At 48.5% G+C, this 23120-nt stretch overlaps 1 protein-coding gene across 6 annotated transcripts in view; it reads right to left on the reverse strand.

Annotated features, from left to right (window-relative positions):
• The window catches only part of SLC28A1 (solute carrier family 28 member 1), an 80015-nt gene extending 57224 nt beyond the window's left edge, over positions 1-22791 (reverse strand). For 5 of the 6 annotated variants that reach the window (XR_007512434.1, XR_007512435.1, XM_049852576.1 and 2 more), the window contains exons 1-7: positions 20529-22791; positions 19444-19532; positions 18013-18104; positions 16314-16497; positions 8180-8321; positions 6324-6437; positions 4936-5013 (exon numbers count right to left, since the gene is read on the reverse strand). Coding sequence is in view for 4 of the 6 variants with exons in the window: in XM_049852576.1 (XP_049708533.1) it covers positions 4936-5013; positions 6324-6437; positions 8180-8321; positions 16314-16497; positions 18013-18104; positions 19444-19532; positions 20529-20624 (795 nt within the window). In the remaining 2 variants the exon portion in view is untranslated. The remainder of the gene's footprint in view (positions 1-4935; positions 5014-6323; positions 6438-8179; positions 8322-16313; positions 16498-18012; positions 18105-19443; positions 19533-20528) is intronic. The other variant, XM_049852575.1, reaches the window with a different exon arrangement.
• Between the last annotated feature and the right edge of the window lie 329 nt (positions 22792-23120).

The following is a 23120-nucleotide window of genomic DNA, read 5'->3' on the forward strand; positions in this document are numbered from 1 at the left end:
CCTGAGAATTTGGCCTTTTCAGATGCTGCTGGTGGTGGTCTGGACCCCACACTCAAAAACCACTGCTCTAGAGTCTCAACAATCCCCTGTGAGCAAACTTCATCTTCTTCCCAGGATAGGGCCTCGAATGCAGGACTAAACGCTAAGGACATGCCCCTACTCCCTCCTCTCCCGGAAGGGAGCTGAGACAGGTCTCTCCAGAGCAAGGTGTTAGAGACTTTTCTTACTTCTTCCCTGTGCCCCCTCCACTTGCTACCCTCCCAAATCCAGGAGGTTAACTTCCTAAGACTCTCCAGACAAACTCCCATTCCTTCCATTCCCCAGGCCCAAGCCCTGCCTGCCCTGCCACCAGCCCCAGACCAAGATGGATCACAAACCCTCAAAGCTGAACAATTCCTCAGAGGCAACTACCGCAAGGGCCACCGCACCACAAACATTACAGAAGAGCCAAAGGACTCACTCAAAGTCCAGACAAACTGGATCTCTGGTTGGCTGGACATGCCTCCTGATTCCTGCTCATACCATCCCTTCTCCCAGAATGACCTCAGTGCTCTGCTCTCTTCTCCCCACCTCTGCTGGCCAGGCTGTTCCAGGGCCCTTTGCAGATGCCCTGTTCTCATCAGACCTCTCCTGCTTGCCTCATCCCACCTCCCTCCTTTCAGCCATCCCACCCAGGTCTCCACTCAACCCCTCCCCTAAAAAGCATGCTCACTAAGGTCAAAAACGACTGCCGTTGAGTCAATTCCGACTCACAGCAATCGCATAGGGTTTCCAAGGGCTGTAAATCTCTACAGAAGCAGGCTGCCACATCTTTCTCCCACAGAGCCACTGGTGGTTTTAAACTGCCAACCTTTTGGTTAACAGTCGAACGCTTTAACTAAGGTTAAACGCTTTAACTAAGGTTACAACCCCCCAAAACAAACAAAGTCATTGCTGTCAAGTTGATTCCAACTCATAGCGACCCCGTTTGTTACAGAGTGTAACTGTTCCATAGGATTTTCTTGGCTGTAATCTTCAGGGAAGCAGCTCACCAGACCTTTCTTCGGGAGCCACTGGGTGGGTCTGAACAGCCAGCCTTTATGGGTAATACTCGAGCCACCCTGGATCTACCCAGGGAGCATTAAAGTTACCAAAAAAAAAAAAAACCAAACCGTTGCCACCGAGTTGATTCCGACTCATAGTGACCCTAAAGGACAGAGTAGAACTGCCCCATAGAGTTTCCAAGGAGCAGCTGGTAGATTTGAACTGCCGACCTGTTGGTTACCAGCCGTAGCTCTTAAACACTGTGCCACCAAGGTTTCTGTATTGACCCCTAATTACCAAATCCAATGGCACCTTTAGTTCTTATCTCTTTTCTTTGCTAAATTCAAGACTGTTGACCACTGAGGATTTCAGAGGGCTGCATCTCCCTGAAGCGCTTGGGAGATGAAACATTTTCCTTCACCCTAGGTGTTCCTTAGAGAGAAAATCTGTGCATATTCCAGAACCTGGAGCAATAGTGAGGGGATGATATTGTGTGTGGAGTTAAGGGGCATTTGATTGCGGGGTGCAGAAAGTTCCTAGAACAGAGTCAAGGTATGATGGCTAATCAAGGTGCCTTAGCCAGGAGGTGGCCAGCATGAAACCTGTGCTGGAGTCCAGACCCCGGGTCTGTTGAAGCCTGAAGAAAGCCCGAGGCAGAGCTTCAGCTTCCTGGAGATGTGACCAGCTTGGGACCATGGCCCAGCAGGAAGCAGTTTGGAGTATGAAAATCTGAGTGAGCTCAGAGAAGACTTCCCTGGGCTAAAGGCCTAGGCTAGGTCGACACAATTCACAGAAAGAACAGAAAGAAAACACCTGAGCCATGCATTCAAACCTCAACACCTCCATCTAGAGGGCAAGTACCAAGCTTGGAAAGTGTGTGTGGTGTGTGTGTTGTGGTATGTGTGTCTGTATATGTGTGTATGTGGGTGTGTGTGTGGCATGTGTGTGTGAGTATGTATGTGTGTGTAGTATGTGTGTATATGAGCACGTGTGAATGTGTGTGTGGTACGTGTGTATGTGAGTGTGTGTGAATGTGTGTGTGGTGTGTGTGTGGTATGTGCCTATGTGAGTGTGCATGAATGTGTGTGTGGTATGTGTGTCTGTGTGTGTGTGGCATGTGTATCTGTGTGTGCATGTGAACATGTGTGTGGTATGTGTATATGTGAGTGTGTATGTTGTAAATATGTCTGTGTGTGTATGTGTGGTGTGTGTGTCTGTGTATGTGTGTTGAGTGTATGTAGTATGTGCATCTGTGTGTGTATGTGAATGTGTGTGTGGTGTGTGTGTCTGTATGTGTGTGTGAGTGTGTGTGGTATGTGTATCTCTGTGTGTGTGGTATGTGTACCTGTGTGTATGTGAATATGTTTGTGTGGTACGTGTATATATGAGTGTGTTTATGTAAGTGTGTGTGTGTTGTAAATGTGTATGTGTGTCTGTATGTGTGTGTGTGGTATGTGTGTCTCTGTGTATGAGTGTATGGGTGTGGTATGTGTGGCTGTTGTGTGTGCATGTCGGTGTGTGTGGTTGTGATATTTGTGTCCGTGTGAGTGTGTGTGGTATGTGTGTGTGAGTGTGTATGTGTGTCAGATGTGTATCTGTGTATGTGTGTGTGTGTATATTGTGAGATGCAGGGTGGAGGACGTGAACGAAGCTCTGTGATCAGTGAATCTCATGAAAAAGGAAATTCCATGGCCTTGGAACATTTGTCTTACGTGTTCCCTCATCGCCCTGACATTTCTAAGGCTGCCTTTGGTCAGTACACTGACCGGGAATTTGTCCAGGGGTCAGGAAACTGCAGGTGTTTGACAGGGAAATGCTGAGGCTGGTTAATGGCAAACTACCCTGCTTGTTAATTCTCTCTTCACAGAACATTCAGTCTCAAAGTCCTCTGCCACTACTACTATGTTTTAAAAAATGTAATTGTTATTAGGGACATTACTGGTTTCTATTTATAGAAAACAGCAAAAGATTGGGAGTCCAGTCCCCTGGGTCAGCTCTGACTCTGCCCTGACTCACTGGGTGATGGCCTGATCACAGATCCTCTCCGGGCCTTGACTTGACTATCTGTAATAGAAAGGGCAGTCCTGGTGGTGCGATAACACACTCGGCTACTCTCTGAAAGATTGGAGCTTTGAGTCTACTCAGAGGTACCTAGCTATCCACTTCCAGAAAACCAGCTGTTGAGACCCCTGTGGAGCACAGTTCTCCTCTGTCCCGTGTGAGGTAGCCACGGGTCAGAACTACTCGGTCCCGTGTGAGGTAGCCACGGGTCAGAACTGCCTCTAAGGCAGCTGGTGACCTGGCGAGAAGCCGCCGGCCACTTCTTTGTCTGGGTGGACACAAGAAGTCGCCTTGGAGGAGATCTTCACTGCTCTCCCCTTAAACTCTGAGTGCTCCCCACAGTCATGTACAACTGTGGTGGAAGCAGACCCCCAGGGCCCTGAGGGAATGGTGCTAGGGGACCTTCGGTGGGTAGACAGAGGCTCCCCTTCCTACACAGAACTGGACTCAGAGAAACATTGTGGGCAAATTCCTGCAGGGGACAAGATGACACCTGAGAGGATAGGAACCCGGTCTGACCCCCTTTCCTCGTAGGCCTGACATCGTTAGCACCCCTTGCATGGATTGTACATTTCCAGAGAGTCTGCTGGCACAGACAGGCACCTTGGCTCTGACCGGAACTCACCCTAGGCCAGGGTTGGGAGTGGGCAGGAGGTGTCTGGAGTCCTACCCTGGCTCCACACTAGCCCTGAAGTCCAAGGCTAAGCCTATGGCTCAGGCTGATCGCCTCCTGGGCCCAACAGCCCCAGCAGGGTAGGCTGCTTTGGGAAAGTATGGCCAGCATGAACAAGAAAAGCCATAAACCCCAGGAGCCTGCACATGGGGTCCTGCACAGCTGCTCCTCAGTGCTGGGGTCCAGGAGGTACTGGGCAGCACTGATTTCCACCATGGTACCACACCAACAGAGGCAAAACTGGGGCCAGCTCTTGGGTGACCGGGTCCCAGGTCTCTCTCTGCCTGGTCTTTGGAAGTGGAGCTTAAACCTGGTGTGAGTCTTAGAGTCTTTAGACCATTGGGGTATGAGGCCAGCAGAGAGGCCTGCGTTCAGTTCTTACTAGATGCAGCATTTAGGTGCTTGAGCGGTTAATTGGAGAAAGAAGCAACTACCTACAGCTCCACCCTGAACAGTGCAGCGGGCCACACAGGAACCCGCTGGGCACAGGCTGCCCTGTTTCAAATTAGGGCCAGGTCTCTACCGTTAGACAGTAAGGGCTTTGAGGTAGAACAGTGTCTTAATTTTCCCTATAATATTTTGTGCACATTTTTGGTGGAAGGAAGGAAAGAGGGAGGGAGGAAAGAAACGAGGGAGGGATTAGAGGCTTCAGAGGAGGGAATGATCATCTGGACTAATAAGGGCAGACTTCCTGGAGGAGGTGGCCTATCAGGGCACCTTGAATGAGGAGCCCTGTGAGAGGATCACTTGAACCTAAGGATTCCTGGAAACTGCCGTTTTAGGCCTAGAGTCCCTGCAGCATGTTAAGTGTTAAGGTTGCAGCAGGCACCATCCCTGTCTGTCCTCTCTCTGCTTCCTGTTCTCAGCCCCCCAGCAATACTATAATGGGGGGTATTTTTAAGAAAAAGAACACAGAAATATCTTACTTTTGCAAATTTTAAAAAACCATATCACCAGGTGAACACACTGCTGCACCCCCTACCCCCAGGTCCCCAAAGCGTAAGCTTCTTTAGCTTCCCCAGAACAGCCTCTGCCCCACAGGAATCCCTCCCCCTGCCCCCAGGCCCTGCCCTTTGTGCTCAGCCCTGGCTCAGCCCGGCTTGCTCAGACTCCCCCGCGTGCTCCAGGCAGCTGGGCAGCAGCTGCTGAAGGCCTCTTGGGCCAAAAGTCGAGCTGACCTGAAAGGCAAAGACGTCCTTGACCAGGGCCTCCCCGAACACAAAGATGGAGCCCTCCTCTGTGTAGCTCAGGAAGATCTGAAAGGAGAAAACAAAACAAAACATAAAGGCCAGTGCAGCCAGGAAGGGAGCAGGGAGGATCCAGGCTGGGGTGAGCTGGAGGCCTTGCCTGCCCTTCGTGACTTTCCCACTGCCTGGGCCCCATCCCAGATGCCAAGGACAGAGGCCCTCCTGGCCCCAAGGACACGCAGTCCCTGGCCCAGGGCCTTTCTCAGGGGCTGAGTACCACCTGGCAAGGTGCCTTAAAGCCCTGACCATGGGTGCGTGCTCCCTCTAGGAACATTCACCTTTTCAATGCATTTTAAAGAAATACTCTGAAATGATCGTGGTTAGGACGATAAAGACAGACAATAGAGGAAGCCAGACCATTAGACGCATGAAGACCGTCAAAGGTGGTGCCTGTTTTGCCTGCTTGGTCCCCTCACAACAGTGGCACAGCCTACCACCACCCTGTCCCCATGCGGGGCTTGTGGCCTTGGTGTTAGAATCTGGCCATGCTTCTGCAGAACACCTGTATTTAGATCCTGAACTTGCGATGTGACTGCAGGGACAAGTCACTTCTCTCGTCCAGGCTTCAGTGTTCCCATCTATAAAATGTGTCATGTGACCAGAGCAGCAACACTCAATCTTTTCCTCGACAGATCTGCCACATGGCCAGCAGGTGTGCATAGACCCCAGACACGCAGGATTCCCCATGCACTCCCATTCCAGAGGACATGGAAATGCAAGGTGGCAAGGAGGCGAGGGAGCCCTGGTGGCATAGCGGTAAAAAGCTTGGCTGCTAACAGAAAGGCGAGAGGTTCGAACTAACCAACTACTTTGTGGGATAAAGATGTGGCTGTCTGCTCCCATAAAGATCACAGCCTTGGAAGCGCTACCGGGCAGTTCTATTCTGCCCTGTAGGGTCACTGTAAGAATCAACTCAAGGCAGTGGGTTTTTTTTTTTTTTTTTAAGAGGGAGGTTAGTGTAGTATTAACCTGTGTAGTTTTAAAAAGTGTATCATTTGCACTTGTAACTATTATTAGTTCCGCATCACTAATGACCCCTAAGAGCCACATGCCATAGTGTCCAGATACCCTAAGACTCTCCCTGTTTTAGGATTCTCTTTATTATCAGACTCCAGCTTCTGAAAGGACCGGTCATACAGTTGGTGGTACCAGGCCTTAGGGAAGTAGCAGTAACTCTACCCATCCCCCTGCGGCTGCCTGGTCTGGGCCCCAATACACCCATCCTCCTTGTTCCAATCCCCCCCATGGCCACCCACCCCCCCCCCCCCCGCAACTGACAGCCCAAAATGCACTTGCGAGCACAGCCCCCATGTACGCACCTGGATCTGGTCACCCAGCCACTGGAATGCAATAAACCCTGGTTCCGTTCTGATGACAAAGAGTCCGAGTGCAAACTGCAGCCCAAGGCCCCAGAACACAGCCCTCCAGGACACCTGCCACGGAAAGAAAGGTCCTAGTGAGCTCAGCTCCTTGCGGTGGGGTAAGGGTAGAAGGCACTTTGGCCCTGTCTATAGGATTGAGGCTGGGCCCAGTTTGAGCCCTGGGGCTGCTGCCAGTGCTCAGACCTTCCCTGGGGTCCAAAATAAGCCACACTCTTGGCAGCAATGGGCCTGGGCAGTGGGCAGGGTTGGGGCAAGGTCTAGACAAGGTCTGGTGTAAATCTGGACCACTCTTAAGCATGCAAAGGCACTTGGTCCCTGGTCATCACTGAATGAAAGGAGCTGGATTGTGGCCTGGGGGCCTGGCCTCAGGACTTGGGCACCAGCCTGTCCAGGGCCCAGCTTCTCTCTGGCTCAACAAAACTGGTCCATCTGCCTGGACCCTCCTCCTCTCTCCTCCAACAGTTTGACCCTCACTCCCTCTAGGACTCAGCCCAGCAGAACAGAGCTAGACACAGAAGGGCTGCTGTTCTCTCTGGCACTTCGAACTGGTTGGTTCCAGTTCAAATCCCTGCCTAGAATTTGCACTTTCATCCCCAAGCCCAGATATACTTAATCACAATCTACATTTTAACAAGATCTCCCAGTGATTCTTCTGTATAATAAATTTTGAGAACCACTGCTCCTCCAGCACCATTAGCATCACCTGGGAACTTGTTAGAAATGCAAATTCTCAGCAAGGTTTCAAACCAGAAAGAAATGGTTCAGAGCCCTGGTTCCCTCCCAGCTTAATGATGCCTTCTCAGAGATGCCAAACCCAAGCGTGCGTAGGAACCTCCTGGGAGGCTTGACTGGAGCCTGGGGGGAGGTATTAGCCACATTGTGAAACTGGGACAGGCTCTGATATCAGGGGGTGGTTGCTCAACTAAAGAGACAGAGACAGAGAAGGGGCTGGGCCCCTCCCTAATGTGCAGGTGGTGCTTGTGCTTTAGCGGCTTTCAAATCACCTGGAGGGTTTCTTGAACCAGATAGTTGGGCCCCACCCCCAGCGTTTCAAATTCAGGAGGTCCAGGCTGGGGCCTGAGAATTTGCATTTCTAACAAGCTCCCAAGTGATGCTGCTGGTGTGGGGACCACACATTGAGAATTAGTAATGATTCCAGGTGGTGCAGTGGTTATACACTTGGCTGCTAACTGAAAGACCAGAGGTTTGAACCCACCAGTCACTCTATGGGCGGAGAGACCCTGCGATCTGCTCCTGTAAAGATTACAGCCTAGAAAACCCTATGGGGCACTTCTGCTCTGCCCTACAGAGTTGCTATGAGTCGGAATCGACTTGACAGCACAAAACAACAACAGCGATGATTCCAGGAAACTCTCGGCTCCTCTGACAGGCGCTGGAGGAGCTTCTGAGTCTATAGACCTGAGGACATATCACCAAGGAAACAAATAAGGAAACTCAGAGGGTGGCCGCTGAGCCAAGAGAGGCAGCCAGCCAGGCCTCCCCAGGCAGCACCTCCTGCCTCACTGAGGAGCTTGAGGGCTTCTGCTTTGAGAGGTGATGGGCCTGCCTGGGGTCGCCAGTCCTGTAGTCTCCCACATTGACCTGTGTCCTGCCCAGTCCTTTAGCAGCCTCACAAGGGGCCTGCCCCAATACACACTGGCCCTCCCCAGCACCCCAACAGGAGCACCTGCTCCCACCCCAGCTTCCCACCCCAGCTCCCCACCCCAGCTCAGGGGCAGAGCAGAGAGGCTATTCGCTGCCTTCCAGCTGTGGCCTCACAGCTAAACACTCACTGCATGGTGATGCTTCGAGCAGGCAAAGAGGAGGAGGATGAATATGCAGATTCCTGCAAAGGACACCAGTTGCTCAGGCCTCTGGGAGGTGTCCAGAATCAGCCACAGGACCAGGCCCAGCAATGCAGCAAGGGCTAGAGCCCTGCAGAGAAGGGGCAGGGAGCCGTCACCCTGAGCACCTCCCCACCTCCACACAGCACCCAGGGCCCCAGGGAAGTGTGTTCAGGGCTGGTGGGAGGGGAGAGAATGGCACAGTGAAAACAGCAGCAGATGCTAGGCATACCTATCTAGCTGTGTGGCCTTGGGTCTCTCTGAGTCTGTTTCCCCATTGGTAAAATGGGGCCAAAGAGCCTGTTTCACAAGATTGCTGAGAAGATTAAATACAAAGATGTATATGTGGAACTTAGCATGGTGCCAAGCACAAGGACAGGCTCTATCAAGGGACAGGAATTCTCCCAGCTACAATGATGCTCTGACCTACCAGGCTGAGGTGGGCTGTGGGGCCTAGGACTCAGCACTCTGGGCTGTGGGGCTCTGCTCCTCAACAGCCCAGAAGCAATAATGGTGCTCTGCAACGATGAGCTGAACAAGGACTGGCCCTCACGTTTACAGCAACTTTTCCCTGCGTGGGACGGGGTCATCAGCTCATGGGGTACTAATCATGACGGCGAAGGTACATGCCAGGGACTGTGCCCAGTGCTTTACAGGAGTTCCCATTGAATCCACGGACCTCCCTGAGCTACACCCTCTTCCTGTCCTTGTTTTAGAGATGAGGAAACTGAGGCACAGAGCAGTTAAATAACTTGCTCCAAGCCAACCATGTAGAAAGTGCCAGAGCTGATTTTAACCCAGACACTCTGGATGCAAAGTCTAGTCTCTTAACTACAATTCTCTCCAGGCCACGGTCACCCAGCTGGGAAGAGGCAGACCCAGGATTCAAACTCAAGCAGGCTAATTCCAACGTTTACTCTTTATATGTCTCCTTATGCTTCCCAAAAGTCTGTCATCCCAGTTTCTTAGGCAAGATTTTTGCCTTGTCTTTGTGCCACCTGGTCTCTCAATTTACTATTTTTCTTGAAGTTGATTCACCTTTTTTTTCTTTCTTTCCTTTTTTTTTTAATTGAACTTTAGACAAAGGTTTATGGAACAAACTAGTTTCTCATCAAACAGTACACACATTGTTGTATGACATTGGTTAACAACCCCACGACACATCAACATTCTCCTCTTTTGACCCTGGGTTCCCTATAACCAGCTGTCCTGTTCCCTCCTACCTTCCAGTCCCTGCCCCAGGGCTGGTGCTCCCCTATAGTCTTGTTTTGTTCAATGGGACGTTTCAATCTTTGGCTCAAGGGTGAACCTCAGGAGCGGCCTCATTACTGAGCTGGAAGGGTGTCCGGGGGCGATACCCTCGGGTGTTCTCCAGTCTCTATCAGGCCAGCAAGTATGGTCTTTCTTTTTGAGTTGGAAATTTGTTCTACATTTTCCTCCAGCTCTGTCTGGGACCCTCTATTGTGATCCCTGTCAGAATAGTCAGTGGTGGTAGCCAGGTACCATCTAGTTGTACTGGACTCAGTCTGGTGGAGGCCGCGGTAGATGTGGTCCATTAGTCCTTTGGACTAATCTTTCCCTTATGTCTTTAGTTTTCTTCGTTATTCCTTGCTCCTGAAGGGGTGAGACCAGTGGAGTATCCTAGATGGTCACTCACAGGCTTGTAAGACCCCAGACACTACTCACCAAAGTAGAATGTAGAACATATTCTTTATAAACTGTATATGCCAATTGAGTTAGATACTCTCTGAGATCATGGTCCCCACCGCCCTCAGCCCAGGAGTTCAATCCCTCGGGTCCATGTGTCTATGGAGCTACCAAGGGGTTGCCTTGTACAAGTTGCGCTGGCTTCCCCAGTATTGTGTACTGCCTTACCCTTCACCAAAGTTACCAACTATCTATTGTCTAATAACTGTTTTTCCATCCCCACCCCTCTGCTCACTTGTAACCATCAGATATTGTTTCTTTTTATATGTGAACCTTTTCATGAGTTTTTACAGTAGTGGTCTCATACAATGTTTGTCCTTTTGTGACTGACTTGTTTCACTCCAGATAATGTCCTCCAAATGCATCCATATTATGAGATGGTTCACAGATTCATCGTTGTTTTTTAGCATTGCTTAATACTCCATTGTATGTATGTACCACAGTTTGTTTATCCATTCAACTGGTGATGGGCATCCAGGTTGTTTCCATCTTTTTGCTATTGTGAACAATGCTGCAATGAACATGGGTATAAATATATCTATTCGTGTGACAGCTCTTATTTCTCTAGGATATATTCCTTGGAATACGATTGCTGGATCAAGTGGTACCTCTATTTCTAGCTTTCCAAAAAAAAAAAAAATTTTTTTTTTTTTAAGGAAGCACCGTATCATTTTCCAAAAAGGTTGTATCATTTTGCATTCCCACCAGCAGTGCATAAGAGTTCTGATCTCCCCGCAGCCTCTCCAACATTTTTTATTTTCTGTTTTATTGATTTGTGCCAGTAATGCCAGGGTGAGAGGTATCTCAGTGTGGTTTTAATTTGCATTTCTCTGATGGCTAGAGATCGTGAGCATTTCCTTATGTGTCTGTTGGCTGCTTGAACGTCTTCTTTGGCGAAGTGTCTGTTCGCTTTCTTTGCCCATTTTTTAATTGGATTCTTTGTCTTTTTGTTGTAGAGGTGTTGGATTTTCTTGTAGATTTTGGAGATTAGACCTTTGTCTGATTTGTAATAACCAAAAATTTTTTCCCAGTCTGTAGGTTGTATTTTTACTCTTTTGGTGAAGTCTTTTGATGAGCATAAGTGTTTAAATTTTAGAAGATCCCAGTTATCTAGCTTATCCTCTGGAGCTTGGGAGTTGTTGGTTGTGATTACTCACTTTTTGAAAACTTAAATGAATGTTTGGGAGGTGTTTTAAACAACCTTATTAGAGACGTAATTGACATATAATAAACTGCATATGTTTAAAGTTTAAGTCTTGACATCTGTATACACCTGGAAACCATCACCACAATTGAGACAGTGAACATATCCATCACCCCCAAATTTTCCTTGAGCCCTCTTCCTCTCTCTCTTCCACCTTCTCCCCCAAAGCAACAATTTTTTTTGAAAGTCCTAGTATCTATTTTTTTAAATTGTACTTTAGATGAAGGTTTACAGAACAAACTAGTTTCTCATTAAACAGTACACGTATTGTTTTATGACATTGGTTATTAACAACCCCATGACATGTCAGTACTCTCCCTTCTTGACCAAGGCAACAATTGATCTGATTTTTTGGTTGTTGGTTTGCTTTTTTGTCACTAGATTACTTTGCATTTTCTAGAATTTTATATAAATGGAATCATACAGTACAAAATCATTTTTGGTCTGACTTCTTTCACTCAGCAAAATTATTTTGAGATTCATCCATGTTGCTGCATGCAGCAAGACTGTGTTCCCATTGTTTAAAAGAAAATGTTCTACATTTTACTGTGGTGAGTAGCGTCTGGGGTCTTAAAAGCCGGTGAGTGACCACCTAAGATACTCCACTGGTCTCACCCCTTAGGGAGCAAGGAAGAATGAAGAAAGCTAAACATACAAGGGAAAGATTAGTCCAAAGGACTAATGGACCACATCTACCATCACCTCCACCAGACTGAGTCCAATACAGCTAGATAGTGCCTGGATACCACCACCAACTGCTCTGACAGGGATAACAATAGAGGGTCCCAGACAGGGTTGCAGAAAAATGTGGAACAAAATTCTAACTCACAAAAAAAAGACCAGACTAACTGGCCTAAGAGAGACTGGAGAAACCCTGACAGTGTAGTTCCTGGACACCCTTTTAGCTCAGTGATGAAGTCACTCCTGAGATTCATCCCTCAGCCAAAAATTAGGCCCATAAAACAAAACGAGACTAAACGGGCACAACAGCCCAGGGTCAAGGACCAGAAGGCAGGAGGGGACAGTAAATCTGGTATTAAGGAACCCAAGGTCGAGAAGGGAGAGTATTGACATATCATGGGGTTATTAACTGTTGTAGATTGGACTGTGTCCCCCAAAAGTATGTGTCAACTTGGTTAGGCCATGATTCCCACTATTGTGTGGTTGTCCTCAATTTTATGATTATCCTAAGTGTTATAAATCATTATCTCTGCCTGTGAATAAAGAGGATTGGGGTGAGATGTAACACTCTTGCTCAAGTCACATCCCTGATCCAAGGTAAAGGGAGTTTTCCTGGGGTGTGGCCTGCACCAACTTTTATCTTACAAGAGATAAAAGGGAAGAAAAGCAAGCAGAGAGCTGGGAACCTCATACCACCAAGAAAGAAGCACCAGGAGCATAGCATGTCCTTTGGACCTGGGGTCCCTGCACAGAGAAGCTCCTAGTCCAGGGGAAGATTGATGACAAGAACCTTCCTCCAGAGCCAAGGGTGAGAGAGAGTCTTCCTCTGGAGCTGATGCCTTGAATTTGGACTTCTAGCCTACTAGACTATAAGAAAATAATTTCTCTTTGTTAAAGCCATCCACTTGTGGTATTTTTGTTACAGCAGCACTGGATACCTAACACATTAACCAATGTCATAAAATAATATGTGTACTAACTGTTTAATGAAAAACTAGTTTGTTCTGTATACTTTCATCTAAAGTACAATAAAAAATAATTTTAAAAAAGAGCATGTCCTTTTTTATTGCTAAGTGTAGGTTCACTGTGAGTCAGGATTGACTTGACGGCAGTGGTTAGTATTCCATCGCATGGCTATTCCATGATCTGCTTATCCATTCACTCACTGAGGGACATTTAGGTTGTTTCTAGTTTTTGGCTATTACAGATAAAGCTGTTTTGAGTATTCAAACATTCATATACTAGTCTTTTTGTGGATATATGCTTTCATTTCTCTTGGGTAAATACCTAAGGGAATAACTGGATCCTAGGGTACACAGGTCTAATTTTTTAAAAAACAGCCAAACTGTTTTCCAAGGTGATTCTATTATTTTATATCACTACCTGCAGCATATAAGGGTTTCAGTTCCTCAATATCCTTGCCAAAAGACTTTATATCTTTTGAATTTTAGTCATTCTATCTGTTAAACCCATTGCCGCTGAGTCATTTCTGACTCATAGTGACCCTATAGGACAGAGTAAAACTGCTCCATAGGGTTTCCAAGGAGTGGCTGGTGGATTCGAACTGCTGACCTTTTGGTTAGCAGCCAAGCTCTTAACCACTTCACCACCAGGGCTCCTTAGTCATTCTAGCAGGTATGTATAATAGTATCTCTTTACAGTTTTAATTTGCATTTCCCTAATGACTAATGATGTTGACCATCTCTCCAGGGGTTTATTTGCCATCCATATATCTTATAAAAAAAAAAATTTATATATACATGTAATTTGCAACACTATTCTGCTGGTTGTGGCTTGTCATTTTATAGCTCTTAACAGTGTCTTTTGAAGAGCAGACCTTCCTTCTGATGAACTCTAATTTGTCAAATTTTTTATGGATTGTGATTTTGGGGTCTGTATCTAAGAAATCTTTACTTAAGCCAAAGTTACAAATATTTTCTCCTAAGGCTCCTAAGTGGTACAAACAGATTGTGCTGGACTGCTGACCAATGGTACCTCAGAAGTAAAGGTCTGGTGATCTGTTTCCATTAAGATTGTTGTTGTTTGGTGCCATCGAGTCTGTTCCAACTTAAAGCAACCCTATGTACAACAGAACGAAACATTGCCTGGTCCTGGCCATCCTCACAATCGTTGCTACGTTTGAGCCCATTGTTGCAGCCACTGTGTCAATCCATCTCATTGAGGGTCTTCCTCTTTTTTGCTGACCCTCTACCTTACCAAGTATTATGTCCTTCTCCAGGGAACGTCCCTCCAGATAACATGTCCCAAGTATGTGAAACGACGTCTCACCATCCTCGCTTCTCAGGAGCATTCTGGCTGTACTTGTTTGTTCTTCTGACAGTCCATGGTATAGTGAATATTCTTTGTCAACACCATAATTCAAAGGCTTTCTTTGTCAACACCATAATTCAAAGGCTTTCGCATGCCTATGAGGTAACTGAAAATACCATGGCTTGGGTCAGACACACTTTAGTCCTCAAAGTGATGTCTTTGCTTTTTAACAATTTAATGAGGTCTTTTGCACCAGATTTGCCCAATGCAATAAAAAAAACAAAATCCAGTGCCGTTGAGTCAATTCTGACTCATAGCGACCCTATAGGACAGAGTAGAACTGCCCCACAGAGTTTCCAAGGAGCAGCTGGCGGATTTGAACTGCTGACCCTTTGGTTAGCAGCCATGGCACTTAACCACTGCACCACCAGGGTTTCCCCCAATGCAATGCATGGTTTAATTTACTGACTCCTGCTTGCATGGGCATTGATCGTGGATCCAAGTAAAACGAAATCCTTGACAACTTCAATCTCTTCTCCATTTACCATGATATTGCTTATCGGTCCAGTTATGAGGATTTTGTTTTCTTTATGTTGAGGTGTAATCCATACTGAAGGCTGTAGTCTTTGATCTTCATCAGTTAGTGCTTCAAGTCCTCTTTCAGCAAGCAAGGGTGTGTCATCTGCATATCAAGATTGTTAATGAGTCTTCCTCCAATCCTGATTCCCCATTCTTCTTCATATAGTCCAGCTTCTCAGATTATTTGCTCAGACTACAGATTGAATAAGTATAGTGAAAGGATACACCCCTGATGCATACCTTTCCTGACTTTAAACCAATCAATATCCCCTTGTTCTGTTCAAATGACTGCCTCTTTATATGTACAGGTTCCTCATGAGCACAGTTAAGTGTTCTAGAATTCCCATTCTTCAAATGTTATCCATAATTTTTTATGATCCACACAGTCTAATGCCTTTGCATCGTCAATAAAACACATTTAAATATCTTTCTGGTATTCTCTGCTTTCAGCCAAGATCCATTTGACATCAGCAATGATATCCCTGGTTCCACATCCTCTTCTGAATCCAGCTTGAATTTCTGCCAGTTCCCTGTTGATGTACTGCTGCAACTGTTTTTAAATGATCTTCAGCAAGATTTTACTTGTGTATGGTATTAATGGTATTATTTGATAATTTTCGCATTCTGTTGAATCACCTTTCTTTGGAATGGGCACAAATATGGACCTCTTCCAGTGGGTTGGCCAAGTAGCTGTCTTCCAATTTTCTTGGCATAGATGAGTGAGCACCTCCAGTACTACATCTATTTGTTGAACTGTTTCAATTGGTATTCCATCTATTCTTGGAGGCTTGTTTCTTGCCAATGCCTTCAGTGCAGCTTGGATTTCTTCCTAGGGCAACTCAAACCATTCTGCTGTGATATGGGAATCTTACTTTGGGAATACCCTTGTGGCTTGTGTGACTGCCTGGGCTTAGTCATTAAGTATCTTTGACCACTGGTTTCTTCAGCAACAAAATAGAATATTTAAATAGATTGCTGGTCTTCAAGCTTTCTATTAAGCCATAGAAACCTTTTTTTTTTTTTCCTAGAAAAATTATCTTGCAAACCTCAGTGTATAAAACATAAAGTTAGAGCTCGCTGGCTGAAATGCAGAGTGGGAGGTCTGCTGCTCCCCTCCCCAGGCTCCCAGAGCTCCAAGGAACCTAGTTTGAAAACCAAGGGTTCCCAAACTGTGACCCAGTAGCCTGACTACCTACATCAGAATCCCCAGGGGGGCTAATTAAAAATATTAACACCCAGACCCCGCCTCAGCCTGCTGAATCAGACTCCAGGGGTGGTCCCCTGGCGGCTCTATGTCCCATAGGTGCCCCAGGTGATCTGACGAGAGACACTGATATGGACCTGCCCTGCTGGGATCTCCAAATTTAGGAGGGTGTTGAGTCCTGTTCCAGCTGTCATAGTCACCTGTTCCAACTGGGGCAGAAAACCAGACGGGAACTGGCCAAACACCACAAAAATGGTTGCTAGCTTTGAAGCCACCTAGCAACTTCTGCCCTGGGCTCCCAGAAGGCCAGCAGGATGGAGTGTATTCTCCATGACCCAGGAACCCCCTGTGGGACAAAGGCTGAGGACCTCACTCAGCCTAGCTGTGCCCCAGAGTAGACCCCACCTGCCATGTCTTGAGGCTTGAAGCTCACTCACCTCTTAAACCAGAGGTTCAGGCGGGAATTCCCAAGAGGCCTGACCCATCTCATCAGCTTTGGCCCCAGAATCCTCTTCACTAGGCTGTAGGCCAGGAAGGTGAGCATCACACAGGTAAGGACAAACAGTGCCAGGGCCCTCTGGAAATCCAGGAGGCAGGCAATCAGCAGAAAGGCAGTGAATGCTGGGGATGGGAGTGAGACAGAGATAGGGATCAGCAATGACACCAGCCTCTCCAGGCCCCTGTAACCCCACCCACTGGCTCTACCTTATTCCCCCTGAGCCTGGAGGGCAAGAAAGCCACCCAAACTCTCTGAGCCTCAGCTTCCCCACCTGGAAATAAGAGCAATCCTCCCTGCTATGTCAGAGGGTTGTCACGGAGTTAACTGACAAAATGAGTGTGAAAGGATTTTGCAAACTGTAAAGTGCTGACCAAATGTGAGGGAGATGTGTAAGGAGGCCCTGAAGCACATCCAAGTGCAAGACAGCAGAAAATCTCTGAGCACCAATGCAGCACCTACTGTGTTCCCGAGCCATACTGGGTTCCATGGAGGACACAGAGATGGATAAGCCAGTTACTCCATGAAGGAGTTCCCACGTGTGTGCCTGGATCTGATTCTGAAATATTAGTCAATGACAGTTTTCTTCCTGGAATATCCTTTGTCCCCTTTGCCTATCTCCCCTTCAGGCAGCTGAGCCAGTTTGTATTTATGCCTCAAGAAAGAAAGGCAATAGCAGAAAGCAAAGGGGTGAAATGTCTCTCCCTGGCTTTTGAAGTTTGGGGGGCGGGGGGGGTGGGGATCCTTGAAGAATGGACAGGACATGCAACCATGGATAAAAAACGTGTGCTCATGCAAGCCCCACCAATGTCCCCAATCAGTTTCCAAGTTCAGCTGTTATTCCTTCTGAGCATTTCTGAAATCCAACCCGGTCCTTCTTTCGCCACTTCGTCTTCTGACACGTGCGGGCTTGCCCTCAGCCTCTTTCTCCCAGTCCACCCTGCCGGCTTCTTCAGGGCTCCACAGTGTGAATCTGACCTTGCCGCTTCCCAGTTTAAACCCTTCCGTGGCTCTCTCTCTGGTCTCCAAGTCCCTGAGTATGACCCCCCTTCCCTGACACTCAGCCCTTTTGTATCCCTCCAACCTCATCCTCTGGCACTCCTTGTCCAGAACTTTACCTTCCAGACTATTTATCAGCTTTTTGCCCACACCCTCCCAGTTTTCACCTTTGCTCTTGTAATTCTTCTGCATGGGATGCTGTTCTCACTCCTTATCATCCTTCCCCTCCACCTGCCTAACGCCTACTCAACCTGTGAGACTGGAACTTCACCTCCCCCAGGAAGCCCTCCCTGATCATTCCCCAACCCTCCTTGGTGCTCCCAGATGGCTTATTGGATTATGTGGAAAGAATTTTTGTTCCTCTCTCCCTTATTAATCACAGAGTCCCTTGGGATCAAGTACCGGCTGGCTTAACTCTGATGCCCCAGCATCTGTTTAGGGAGCTGGTCTGGAATTGGTGTTCAGCACTTCTTGAACGATTGGGTGAATGAATGGCTCTGCCCCAAGACAGAGATGGCTGGGATGAGGGTGGGTGAAACTCGGGTGGCAGGAGCTGAAGTGGCTGGTGTGGGTGTGGCTGGGGACTAGGTGGCTGGGGTGGGAGTGGCAGTCTCCTGGGCCAGGCTGGGCAGCAGACTCACCGGTGCAAAGCAAGCCTGTGAGGATCCAATGAAACAGCCGTGCATGCTCCTTGCAGAAGTGTCTCGCTCTTATGGCTGGCTGCAGGCTCCTCCTGAGGAAACACCCAGCAGGGTCTGTGAGCGGCCCTCCTAGGCTCCCACCAAGTAGACATCCTCAACACCTCCAGGTATGTCTCTGGTAAAATGGCCACATGGGGTGAGCCAGATATTGGCCTTGGCCTCTCACAGGCCTCAAGGCTGAGGGTCAGAGGCAGCCCCAGCCCAGAGCAAACTAGAAGTGGCTCGGCCCATCTGTGCCTTCCTGCCTCTGTGTCTGCACCAGCTGTGCCTTCTGCCTGGAGTGTCATCCCTCCTCTGGGGCTTGGGATGGAATCAGCCCAGGTGAGAAATGCACAAAGAGCAAGGGCTGCTTTTCTCCCCTGCCCTGCATCCATCCATTGTCCATGGAGCCAGTGGAGAGGCTCCCAGCTCTTCAGTTACTCCCTGCAGAAGCGTATGATCTGAGCCAGCAGCTTCTGACACTCCTCTCTCAGTGAAAGGGCACAGAAACAGCCTGCCCCGTGCCTGGCAGCCATCGTCCCCACTTCCTTCAGGGCCAGTTCAGACACCAATTCTCGCCTGGTCACTGGGCCACTCATCTGTCCCAGGAGGAAAGGCTGGTGTCTGAATATCTCTGGGACCCCCAGGCTGAGCATCTAGCAGGTGCTGACTGCATGTCATTAGAATCACATGCAGCTGCTGTTCTGAGGAGCCTCTTGCCTCCTCTCTGTTGTCCCCACCTTCCCACCAAGAGGATGAGTTTCTGAGAGGGAGGGGGATATCCTTCTCAGTCCCTCCCCACTGAGGCAGACAGGCAGAATCTGCTCCCCTCCGCCCCCTGCCCAGCACATTCCCCTCAGCTCAAGGAGGTCTGGCCAGTGAGGACCCCAAAGCCTGGGGTTCAGGAGGATGAGTTCTAGGCCCGCAGACACTCATCGCCTGTATGACGTGGGCAGTCCCTTTCCATCTCTGGGCTTCAGTGAGGGGACTGGTCCAGTCCAGGGGTTTTCAAACTGAAACTCGGCATTCCCCGAGGTGCCCCAGAGACAAGTAGAGTAGAAGAGAGAAGAGGGAGGTTGAGAAGGAGGCTGGGTGGGTTCAAAGTCCCCTACCCTCTTCAAAGAGAGCAGCCCCACAGTATACACTGGGATTCCCAATGGGATTCCATTCTGGCTGCTTAAAAGCAGATTGGGAGCTTCAGACCTGGCTTGTCTCTGAGGTAATGACCCCAGAGCTCATTTGCCCAAGAGTGTTGGCTGAAATGCATTTTCACCTTCCTTCCACAAAGGTTTAAGGGCACCCCCTGTCTGCCAGGAGGCCAGGTTCCAATCTCTGTTCCACAGAGTGGTCCCCTCCCCAAGCCAGCCCACCTCCCTCCCAGAAATTACTTACCATCTGGACAAGGGCTTGGGCCTTTCCTTGCTCCAGCTGCCCCCACCCTCTGCAGGGCTCCAGTTGCTGTCAGGGGGCTGGCCTTCCTCCTACAGCCAGCAGAGGAAGGTCAGAGTGGGCCACCCACCCACACCTGAGCTAGAGCTGGGGGCATGGGGAGGTGAAGTGCCCTGCCACCCCCAGTGCACCCACGGCACGTCCCGAGTGGGCTGAGGTCAGGGCTAGACGTGTGCATGGGAAGTAAATAGAGGAAGATGTAATTAAATTCAGCAAAGCATGTACTAAGCGCCTACTGTGTGCTGGTCTCTGTGATAGACACCTTTTCTGCCCTTGAGGGGTGCATGGTCTGAGTGAGGGAGGGGTGCCCTTAACTCTGCTGGGGTTGGTTGGGGGCCTGAGAGGAAGACTCCATGGAAGGTTCCAGGTAGGGCCACTGTCACACAACTGTGGGGGCAACATTTATCTCAAAGTCCATGGAGCTGTTTTCCAGGGGGTGTCAATCCCTGGGTGGTACAAATGGTTAATATTCTCAGCTGCTAACCAAAAGGTTGGAGATTTAAGTCCACCCAGAAGTGCCTCAGAAGAAAGGCTTTGCAATCTACTTCTGGAAAATCAGACATTGGAAACCCTATGGAGCACAGTTCTAGGACAGAGGGTGTCAAATTAGGCTCCAGAGTTCTGGGTGGTGGGCCTCAACATGGCCATTCCTGAGCGAGGACTAGGTTGCGAGCTCCTTGAAGATTGGGACTTCCTAAGTGACCTTGCCCCCACCATCATCTGATTCTTCACCCATTAGATCACAGCTGAACTGTTGCTTCCTCACTGAGATCTTCCTTGACCTTCCAGACTAAGACAGGCTAAGCTGGCACAGAGTAGGTGCTCAGTAAATGTTTAATGAGTAAAATAAAAGGTGCTTTGTGCAGAGGAGGACAACACATGGGGGGGTTTCCTATGTTCAAGCAAGGAGGTGAGCAGAAGGCATAAAAGGAGGGGTGTGAAGGAAGATGGTAAATAAAGGCCCTTTCCCACCATGGGCTGGGCTCAAGACCAGGAGGCCAAGATGGTGGATGGGGAAGGGAACATACCAGGTTTTCCAAGAACTCAGCCCCCATGTTCTCCAGACCGTTGGCCATGGGTGTGAGAGAGATGGACTCTCTTTGTCTTGGTGTGTTTTCCTCCATGTGCCAGACCTTCCAGCTGAAAGACAAATTCAAGGCCCAAACCTAAAGGGGAGAGGCCAGGCAGGGCCCAGGCAAGGGGTCTGAGGAGAATGAGAAAGGGGAGAGGGTGGGGACCAGATGCTTGACAGTCAGAGCTCTGCCTGGTGGCCACTTGATACCACCCCAAAGCTCCACCTTCACTGTGCGTAGAGACCACAGACTTGGATTCCTCAGCACACAGAGTAAGGCACCATGTGAGGCCTTCCTTCACTCACTGTGAGAGGCAATTCTTCATAAATTCTGGGAGGCCGAGCAGGAACAGGGAAGAAAAATCAGGAAGTATGTACAGCATGTGTATGCATCTGATATAGGCATTCTTCTGAAGAGAAGCTCTATACAAAAAGGTTAAACCCCACTGCTAGTGAGCGATGTCATCACTGTGTATACTTTCCCACCACTGAAGGATGAAGAGACAATATCTTGAAGACAACATTCAAGTCCCTGGATCCAGCTATACCTGAAACCAGTCCTACTCCTGGACTTTTCGATTACAAAAGTCAATATATTCCCTTTTATGTTGAAGCTCTTTTCATAGGCTTGAGCTCATTTGTAAATAATAGTCCTAAGATTCCGTCTCTCCCACCTCCTGCTGTCTCTCCTTTTTGTCCTTGGGGAACAACCTACTCAATCCAAACTCCAGCCTGGTTGAGCTGACATACCCAGCGCACGCGCACACACGTAGGCTGAGCCCAGGAAAGCCCAGCTACCTGTGTAAAAAGTGTACACACAGTCAAATAAGCACAGACACTCACACACACCCGGCTGCAAGGAGAGAGACAGAGTCATATTCGTACTCACATATTGTGGGGAACAAGTCACTCTCCGGAGAGATGGAGGAGCCCGTTTCTGTGGACCAACCTGGGTCTGACCTGCTGTGCGTTGGCCTGTCTGTCTTCTCATCTCAGCAGGAAATTCCTGGGCAGAGTCCAGAGTTGGAGTAGGTTGGGCCTCCCACCCAGCTCTGTCCAGCACTCTCCTCAGAGCTGAGGCCGTTGTTGTTGGTGGAGACCCCGACCCTCTCTCAGGGAAAGGGGGAAGGGAGGAGCAGCCCCCGCTATAGCCCTGAATCTACCCTCTACCTGAACCTGCTTCCAAACTGACCACTTCCAGGTCTTCCTCCAGGCCCACCTTTTCCAGGAAGCCCACCAGTGTTATTCTCACCCTTCTCCTCCTCCCCTCAGTTTTTTGGATCATGCATTCTGTCTGTCATTTTGCCTCTTACCCCAGGCTCCCTTTCTTACTGTATCAGACTTATAACAGCAACCTATTTTCTAAGCTTGAAGACAAGGAAGGCAGAGCAGCCTTAAAAAATTGTTTCTGATCTAAGCACAAATATAGTCACAAAAAGAACAAAATCACACAGTTTTCCCCTTGGCTTCATATTTTTATGTTTTTGAACTAGCACCCTAGCAACAGTGTGCAAAGTCGAGGGACAAACCCTTTAGTTTTTCAAGCCTCAAACTAAATATTAAACTTATCTGAAAGGGTTGACATCACCTCTTTAATAATTAATTGTACACTCTCAGGACAAAAGCCCTTACAATGCTAAGTACTTCCTGGTAATCCAGGGCAGGGAATTACCTGCATACTCTGGTTGTTTTAGAAGTCTGGAAAATACACGGACAGAGGGCAGGGTATCCCCTCTTGTTAAAAACATATTTCATTTGCCATTCTGGTTACCAAAACACTGCACGAGCCCTGTTAGACATTTGAATGTGGTAGAAATGTACAGAACCCAGGAAGTTAAAATCTCCCCAACCTGAGCCCTCCAGAGATGACCCGTGTTGTGTTTGTGGCATTTTTTTCAGGCTTTCCTCCTAAGTGTATGTTATTTTTTGTTATTTATTTCACAACATGAAATCATATGATACCAGTGGTTTGGCAACTGGCTTTCTTGGGCACAGCTTCACAACCTGCACCACTTGCTGCTTTGGGGACCAATGTGCCACCTGGATTGTCAACTAAAGGTGGTGTCATCTGGTTTATCCTCATCAGGACACCTGTCTCTATGGGCAGCCTCGTGGCGGGGGAGGGTAGGCTCGGAGCTGCACTTGCTGGGGACCTCATCAAACAGCGATGAAGGGTGAACAGACTTTGCCAAGACTTTGTCCTGAAGGCAAGACCCTCCTTCTCCCTCTTCAGCCCCATTCTAACCTTCTTCTCTCCCCTCCTCTCTGCTTCCCTCCCATCCCTTCCCTCTTCCTCATCTACCTTCCTCTCCACCTCTCCTCCCTAAGCGCCCTCTGGAGTTTCTCTCAGTGCCTGGAGGGAAGCTGCAGACACAATACATCCAGGAGTAGCCAAGCTTGTTTCAAAACTTTCCCTACATTTACAGCTTATACCCTTTACATCTTCGTGGGCCCTGGTTCTAAAATGAAATCTTAAAAGATTTAATAGGCTGTGTGATGGGTGAACCCTGAGCTTGGAGCCCAAAGGTCTAAATTCAGTCCTGACTCT

Source organism: Elephas maximus, chromosome 13 (assembly GCF_024166365.1).
Source record: "Elephas maximus indicus isolate mEleMax1 chromosome 13, mEleMax1 primary haplotype, whole genome shotgun sequence".
Lineage (NCBI taxonomy): Eukaryota > Metazoa > Chordata > Mammalia > Proboscidea > Elephantidae > Elephas > Elephas maximus.